The sequence below is a fragment of the Pyxicephalus adspersus genome, chromosome 1 (assembly GCF_032062135.1).
Source record: "Pyxicephalus adspersus chromosome 1, UCB_Pads_2.0, whole genome shotgun sequence".
In the NCBI taxonomy this organism is placed as follows: Eukaryota; Metazoa; Chordata; class Amphibia; order Anura; family Pyxicephalidae; genus Pyxicephalus; species Pyxicephalus adspersus.
The window spans coordinates 61,120,854-61,129,895 of record NC_092858.1 but is presented as its reverse complement, the minus strand read 5'-3'; the positions used below and the strand labels follow the sequence as shown (position 1 = coordinate 61,129,895).

The window sequence follows — 9,042 nt, the reverse complement described above, 5'->3', positions numbered from 1 at the left end:
CTTGGATTTCCTGTTAAATTTTAGGCACTACAGGTTTACATGGATAGTAAAGGAAGTGATGGCCTTGGATTTCCTGTTACATTTCAGGCACTACATGTTTACATGGATAGTAAAAGAAGTGATGGCCTTGCATTTCCTGTTAAATTTTAGGCACTACAGGTTTACATGCATAGTAAAAAAAAATGATGGCCTTGGATTTCCTGTTACAAAATGTGTCATACATCACTAAGAAAAACCATTGGGTAGGTTGTGCTTGTGGGATCAGAGTAATACATAAGTTCTAGTTGCCTACATACAGACATTATCCCCCTGATATACTCATAACCTGAAAAGAATCTGAATTCAAAATGTGAACTTTTACTATGTCATTAGAGACATTTAAAAATCCTAATTGTGCTTAAACAGTGCTCTGAAAAAATGTACCATTTGTCTGGAATATTTCCTGAATTTTTGGTTCACCTGTACCTCAGGTCTCTAAGTACTCTTGTGCCTACATCATCATAGCTGTATATCTGCAGTGTGAGATCTGAGACATTGCCCCTGATTCATCAATAAAATCCGCGCTCGCTGGAAGCGCGAAAGTACGCGCGGCCAGCAATCGCGGTTTACCGCGGTCCGGACTCGAGTGTGCGCCGGCCGCGAGCTTTTTCAGTTGCTGAATAGCGCGACGGCGTACGATTTCGCATCGCGAATACGAATGCGATAATCCGATTTTACTTGATGAATCAGGGGCATTGTGCCAGTGATTTGCAGCACTAGTGTTTTCTTTGTTGGAAGTTTTGACAAGAGGAAGCTAAGCTTTGGCATTACCAAGATGACTGCCTCTGCACAATGACATGGTACAGAACAAGGCATAGTTAACTCAGTAATGGGATAAAGAAAAGTTGTTTGACCAAAACAAATACTGGTGACTAGTCTTTTGAAAGCTGGGTCCATTAAAATACTGACAGAAAGTATTTTACTTTAAGTAACCCCTCAAACCACCAGAGGATATGGCAGAATTTGGAAATTTAATTGTATCTTTCACACAGAAAGGGTTGAACCCACCGTTTAAAGATGCACTGTTAAGCTACAAAATTCAGTTTAAAATATATGTACAGGTTTCTTTTTTATGGCAGCCAACAGTCCTCCTCTATATCTATCTAATGCAGAGGAAAACAGAAATAAAAGCATTAAAGTTGGACTTTAAAGGGATCCTACCACATAAAAAAAGTAAAAAACAAACAAAATACTTAGAACAAAATAAGAATACCTACCTTATTTGTCACCCACTCCTTTTAACTCTGCTACATTGGGTGGATGTATTAATTCTACTGTCTAGCACATTCAATTATGTGAATTTCCAAGTTTTGTGTTTGAACTGAAAAGTAATAAATATTAGATATTTGCTGCATTAAAAATGTTTTTGTTTTTACCTAACAGGACACGGTACTTGTGACTGTGGAAAATGTCAGTGTGATGCCGGATGGTCTGGAGAAGCTTGTCAGTACCCAACTACGTGTGACTTGACACGAAAGCAAAGTAACGAAATGTGCAGGAATTCTCAAGGAGTCATCTGTTCAAATGCAGGTCTATATCCTTTTTGTACATGAAATAAGAAGTTGCTTTTAAATGTAACTTCTAGGTCACTCAAACTTTTATATGTTATTATCATTAAAAGGTTTTTCAAGACTAGTGCACAATGTACTTTTCAAAAAATGCCAAGCTGCTACTACATAGGTTATTCCAGTGCATAATATTCTGAAAGGAAACTCAGATACTGTAATTTATTAAGAAAAGTAACCATGCTGAGCATTCTCTGTAACTGACATCAACTCCAGCTGTGCATATTTTTTAAAATCAAAAGATTCAGTATGTACCTTTTTTTCTGAATGCATAATTCAAATAATCAGAGATGATATATAGCTGTTCTAAAAAGCGTATTTAGCATTTTTGAATTTGTTATCTTCCAGAATTATAACACAGACACACACAATGTAAATGTGTAATGCCTGTGGTAAATATACTATTGTATACATAAACTAGGCAATCTATTTTTACCATGTGCATAGTATACTTTTTAAAAAGTTAAGGGAATGCTGAAATCACATTTCAGGTCCTAATGACAAATTTTTTGATTTTTGAATTTATTGATATATATATTGTGTACCATTAACCAACTGAGGGCTGGAATAAAAATCCTAATAATAGTCAAAGTAAAAAAAAAATTAAACCACAAAAATGAAATTTTATCACAACAAACTTTAACATGATTCAGTAGTGTGTATCACCCCTAAATGCCCCTGTGTACTCCTGACATTAGCTGCCCATGGTTCTCATGACAAGGAGGATGGTGCCCTGGGAATTGGGGCAATCCCAGAACTGGATCAGGGCATCAGTGAGCTCCTGGACATTCTGTGGCACTACTTGAAAGAGTGGAATGCACCAATACATAATGATCCAGAGGGTGTCTATTTGATTCAGGTGAAGGCCAGTCAATGGCATCAATGCCATGGTCATCCATGGACTGCCTACACACTCTGGAGACATGAGGCTGGGCACTGTCCTGCACCAGTGTAAACTCAGGCTCCACTGCACCAAGATAAGGTCTAACAATGGGTCTGAGGATTTCAACCTGGTATCTAATAGCATTTAGGGTACCAGTAACTAGTGGGTCTGTGCACTCCTTAAAGGGTTGTCCTCCCAGCGCTCTTTGCGGAGACCAACAGTAGTCTTTTCACAGTAGTAAACAGAATACAGAGTCTCAAGTTTGCAGATAAAGACTTTCTGTGACTTTCCTTAGGCCTTTTTAATGCTCCAGGAACTCCTTCAGGTGAACTAGTGGGCTGGGACTGCTAGGCTGTAGACCCACCCAATCCTTTTCGCAATCTTCCCCCCAACAGAGGAATTTTACAATCCACTTTTAACCACTACCCACCAAAGCCACCCCAGTCTGCATCCTAGACAATAAATGTCAGAATTCAACCACCTTTCTGGTCATGTTGGACCATACTGTGTCTATATATATAACTGAACTGAACTGACCATAACTATCATATTGTGGCTAGAAAGTGACCAAACCACAGGTTTAATGTCAGAAAAAGGCTCATCTTAATAAACTAAATTACAAATTGTTAACATAAGTCCTAATACTGAAACTCCAAACACTGATTTTTAGGGATTACCCTGCAAAATACCAAACCATGCATGAGACAGAGACTCAGACCTAGCAGTTTACTAATTTAATATGGAAGAGGAGCCCAGAAGATGCTTTAAAATATGTACAGTATAGTGAGGTAGAAATTACCTCCTTAACAAAAGCAACTCCATACAAGATAGGAATGCAATATTAAAAAAAGGCTTTATTTATATTGTGTTTTGCCATCTGCTACCTGCTTTAACAGATAAAAGTCTGTATTGACCAGGAGATATAGTGTAAATGTCTATAGGTGTAAAAACACTTATACCTTCTCTCCTGGACAATACAGACTTTTATCTAAAGAAGCTGGTAGCATCTGTCGAAATGCATCTCCCATAGATTTTATTGCTGCTCACGCTTCAAAGAATGTAGGCTCATTTGATTTTAATGTTTTATAATATGACTGACTTTTTTCAAACTTATTGGGAAGATGTTTGGATAAATTTTTAGTCTGAGCTTAACTTTTATTCTTGCACATCTGTATTCTTTACATAATAATCTGCTACAATTCAAAAACTGTCACCAGTGGGTAGGGAAAACCATTAGACTCAAAAAATGTCTGCTCAGCACTCATGGTGGTTTAGGGTTCTGACTACAGAGCCACTCCCAATCTGTGGCTTAAAAGAATACGCACACTAATGAAAGATGACAAAAAGTCATCCTGACAGAGTACACATTTTGTTGTACAATCTTGAAATAGTACATTGGAGAGCCCAAAGCACACTTAGTCAAGTATATTCTGAGAATAAAAACCAAGGGCAACCAATGGAACGTATAAAGTTCTATACTTCTTCCTTCAAGTTTCTTAAATACTTAAAAATGTCCTTATGGAATATTACATTGAAGTGCATGCCAGTTCACATTTTATTAACAATGTGTGACATTCTACAGTTTATATCTCTATAAAATCTTTGTACATTCTACAGGCACCTGTCAGTGTGGAAGATGTAAATGTGAGAACTCTGAAAATAATGGACTCATCTATGGGAAATTCTGTGAGTGTGATGACCAAGAATGCATTGATGATGAAACCGGAGAGATATGTGGAGGTGGGTATTTCAACTGTTTGTGTCATTCACAAAACTCTTTCCACAATATCTCTAATTACCAGCATAAAGGTTAATTTCCAGGAAATCTCCAGATAGTTTCCAAGAAAATGGTCACCTGGAGTGATAGAGAAGGTAAAATCTTCAGTGGGGACATGGACAGCCATAGAATTTGGGCATGTGATTTACTATGAAAGGCACAGAACAGCATTTGTGATAGCTAGTCTGTCTAAATATCTTTGGCATCTTATCTAAGGATTTTTCCATATTGGATTTCTGACTACATACACAAATGTAGTGCAACAGTATTGAGCGGATAACATTTTCTCTGCTGCAGCTGCATTTTAGTTACATATTTTAGTTACAAATATCCTTTTCACCTCCACCCTGTGATAGTGAAAGGTAAAGCACAACACCAGTGAGCGCATTGTTGCTTGCACTGTGGCACTGATTGCCTTTTTTGCTGCTTTGCCTCTCTGAGCTCTCTTGTACAGGAACTGGTAATGTCTAAATTTCAGTGCAAAATTACATTTTCTTTTGGTTATAATAGTTTTATAACATGTATAAATTGATTAGTAGCACATTTTTTTTAAATGACTTGCCTGTAGTAGGGGTTCTACATATAGCAGCGTTGTGTGTAGCTCTAAATGTATTATAGAGGTATAAGAAACTGTATGTATTAGAGGGAAATGGGGTTCAGCCTGCAAGAGGAGTGAAAGTTTACATACAGTGGAGAAATATGGCGGTCTTTAGATAGCAGAGAGGTAACATATAGTATACATCGAGTATTAGATCCTGTGTGTAGGAGATGCATGAGGGCTAATGTGTAGTAGAGTCGTATGATAGTTTTCATGTATTAGGAATGTATTAGACAACAAGTGTAGCATGGAGCTATGAAAAAGAAAAATATTGATCTTTGGAGGGTTTTTAACATGTAGGTTGGTACATGGACCGGTAAAGTCCTAAAATAGTACAAAAACTTCAGTAATATAGCCATTTTGACCTAATTTATTTTACCTATCCAGGAAATGGGATGAGAGCGCCATCTATTCATTAAATGCTTTAAGTGTTCAAAAAGAGGAGATAGTTGGAACCTAGAAGTGTTTCATAAGATTTGGTAATCTTAACACCTAAATACTCTAGGTGATGTGGTGCCCAGGTAAAGTGAAAAGTTTCTGTAGGGGTAAGTACCATTGTTCCAAAACATTTAACCCAAGAGCTACCGACTTCCGTTCGTTAACTATGAGGCCTGAAACTTTGGCAAACAGTTTTAGTATCTTTAGTAATTTTGGTATAGTAACAATTGGTTGAGACAAAGTTAATAATATATTGTCCGCAAACAAACTGAATTTGTGCATATGTTGGCCTACCTCTATGTACCGAAGGGTTGTCCTGAATCAATTGCCCTAGTGGTTCCCTGGCCAAAATGAACAGTAGGGGTGACAAGGGAAACCTCTGTCTTTTGCTTTGGCAAACAGAAATTCCACCCTTGCCTGAGATAGAGCACATGTATCCAGGCCATGAAATGTGGTTGAAATCCCCATTTGTGCAAAATATAAAACAAATAGTCCCATGAAATAGAGTCGAAGGCTTTCTGTATATCTAAGGCCAAAAGCGCACTAGTGGTTTTCCTCTGTTTAATAAGGTGAATTAAGCTAATCACCCATCTTGTGCTATCAGACGCCTGCCTGTGTGGGACAAACCCCACTTGATCCTTATGAATTATACACTCCAAGAACTTGTTCAATATGTTTGCCAGAACTTTTGTCAACAGTTTTATGTTGACATTCAAAAGTGATATTGGTCTATAATTATTGGGATCCAGAGAATCTTTGTTCAGCTTAGGGACTACACTATATGAGCTAAAGTCTGTCATATAGGGTGGTGTGGATGTTCCCCCTAAATAATTGAACATTTCAGCCAGTCTAGGGGCTAATATTGCAGAAATCTTCTTATAATACTGAGCTGAAATGTCATCTGGCCCTGGAGACTTGGTAGTTTTTAGAGATTTAATAGCTGCCAGGATCTATTCTGGCAAAATGTCAGATTAAATTATCTTAGCTATTTGTGATGTTAGAGTAGGAAGAGTCAAATTTGAGAAAAGATTATCAGATTTCTCAGAGTTAAGAGTGGCATAGGACCCATACGATTGGAAAGTATTTTTTCAAATTGTTCACAGATAGTCTCAGGTTTGGCCGTCAATATACCGCTAGCAAGTTTTAATTTTATTGGTGCCTTGTGGGAACTTCTAAAACTAAGCACATTGCCCAACATTGGTCCAGGTTTATTTGCTCTTGCATAAAAATTCCTATGGGACCAATGGCTTTGCTTTTCCACCTGATAGTCCAAAAGAGCATTCAGCTCCACCCCAGTCTGCTGTGCTTCTTTGAATTGACGTCTAGTTGGATTCTGTTTGAAATGAGCTTCCACATTTGCTAACCTCCTTCAATAATTCAATAATTTTTTTGAGCTCTGTCTTTCTTTAGACGTGAGGCAATTTGGATCAATTTTCGCCGTAATGTTGCCTTATGGGCATCCCATAGTGTGATGGGTGAGGCTACTGACTGGCTGTTAAAATCAAAGTATTGTAATAATGCTTGCTCTATTTCTGCGTGTACTGTTGAAGATGAGAGCAAGGCGTCATTAGGGTGCCAGTGATATTCCTTGGTGTGAGGCAGGGTATTTGTTTTTGTGGCCTTAGACGAAGTGTACAAGTTTATTCCTAATTATAGGAATATGCATAACACAATCTAATGAGTATATTTACAAATAGACGTGGTTCAGGTCAGCCCACTGTTTAATACACCACGGGAGTTTATGTCTAGTTAACAGGTCAAAAGGAACCCTCGTGCTGTAATATACAGTAGGGCTGACCTCAACCATGTCTATTTGTAAATACACTCATTATATTGTGTTATGCATATTCATAAACTTGTACACTTCTTCTGCCATAAATGCCACAAAAACAAATACCCTGGCTCTTTTCTTCTTTCTTTTCTTTCATTGATTCTGTTTTTTTTTTATTTTGTTTTTCTTAAAAAGCACTTCTCAGTCACAGACCCAGTAAAAAAATAATACATAGATGTATGCTTGCTAAATTTGTGTATCCTTCCATATGCCGTCATGCCTAGGCTGTTAAAAATTTCCATGTGATGGAAAATATTTATCTGATATCTCACAGAAAAGTTATCTGTAGGAACATTTTCTTTGGTTTATTCTATATAGGAATTTGCCACCATACCACTCCCCTGCCCTGCTCATTTGTTACTTTGAAAAAATATTAATATGAGAGAACACAGGATAGAAGTAGTAGCAGCCATACAATTTTGTGCAGATTGTGATGCAAATATCGGAACATAATGGCATATTAAGAAGGTGCGTAAGGCTAAAGAACCTTGAGCTATTCAACCAGGAGAACTCCTAGAGAATCTGTATCTGTATTGTTTCAAAGGCCCTGATTTATGAAAGCTCTCCAAGGCTGGAGAGAATACACTTTCAGAAGTGAACTGGGTGATCCAGAAAACATGGAATGGATTTTTAAAAATCATTTTCTATTTGCTAGCAAATGTTTTGAATCCTGGACCAGATCCATTCCAGGTTTGCTGGATCACCCAGTTCACTTCTGAAAGTGTATTCTCTCCAGCCTTGGAGAGCTTTCATAAATCAGGGTCAAATTATTTGAAAAGAACAAACAAAACTGTTTACTGATGAATAACTGTGACTGTGCAATGTGAGCCTGCATTACCACAGATATCTTTTTCATCTTTATTTTGTATATGTCTGCATAGTGGACATGAATTTTATATCTTTTTATGCAGAATTTGCCTGTTTTGTTGCAAGTAAGAAGGTAAGATGAAAATCATAATGCTTTCAGCCCTTAATAAGAGAACAAATTTATAAACCAGAGCACAAACCATGTTTATAATGTGTAATCAAAGGATGGCCTTTCATCTATAAACCATATATGGAATTAGCATATATAATAATGAAATTGGAAATCCCCACGATGCTGTTCCATGATTCAAAATCAAAACCACCTAGGGTGCAAATCAGGTGTGGAAAAAAAAGGATAAGGAAATTTAGTTAATCAAGATGTGGAAAAAACAAGGAATGTGCTGTCACTGATGATAATAATAATGCAATATTATTCAAGTTAATTTCTAACCATTTCTTATCCAAACCAACATAAAAAGGTGTTTGTCAAATGCAACATAAAAAACACCACATACATGTTTTCATTACCCTTCTGTAAATTCCTGCAAATAATATTGCTATGGATAGAAAACTAAAAAGCCCAGTATTTTACAGATAGGTTATCATGTCACATAATTTGTGACAGTTTATGTAAATATGGATAAGTTAAATTTGACGTGTACAAAGAGAGTTTACGCAGAAACTTGCAAGTAAAATTTAAAGATTATACTATTAGACCGATAGATAAATAATAGACAGATAAAACATTTCAGTAACAAAGAGTTGGATATAACAAAAATACGTAGCTGCGCAAGTGAGTTGCATTCATCTAAGGCAGGGGTCAGCAATTTTTTTGGGCTACTAGGCTTTTTTAGGTCAGGAAGGCACACTAGGTCGCACTCTCTCTCGAGTCCCGCGCTGATGGCTCCGCCCCCCACCAGCAACACCCCTGAAAGGAAATCCCTTTCCTTCACAATGCATACAGAGGAGAGGGAATGTCCCCTTACCCCGGTGGTGGAAGTGTTAACGTCGGCCACGGTAAATAGGTAAGGGAGGCATACCAAGGAGGCTCAAGAGCCGCAGGTTGCCAACCCCTGCCAGCTGAGATTAGGCCGGGGGGGGGGG

General features: G+C 37.6%; 1 protein-coding gene across 1 annotated transcript in view; it reads left to right on the top strand.

Annotated features, from left to right (window-relative positions):
* The window catches only part of ITGBL1 (integrin subunit beta like 1), a 93,156-nt gene that overhangs the window by 24,578 nt on the left and 59,536 nt on the right, over window positions 1–9,042 (top strand). The window contains exons 3-4 of the mRNA XM_072411539.1: window positions 1,423–1,569; window positions 4,105–4,227. Coding sequence (XP_072267640.1) covers window positions 1,423–1,569; window positions 4,105–4,227 — 270 coding nt within the window. The remainder of the gene's footprint in view (window positions 1–1,422; window positions 1,570–4,104; window positions 4,228–9,042) is intronic.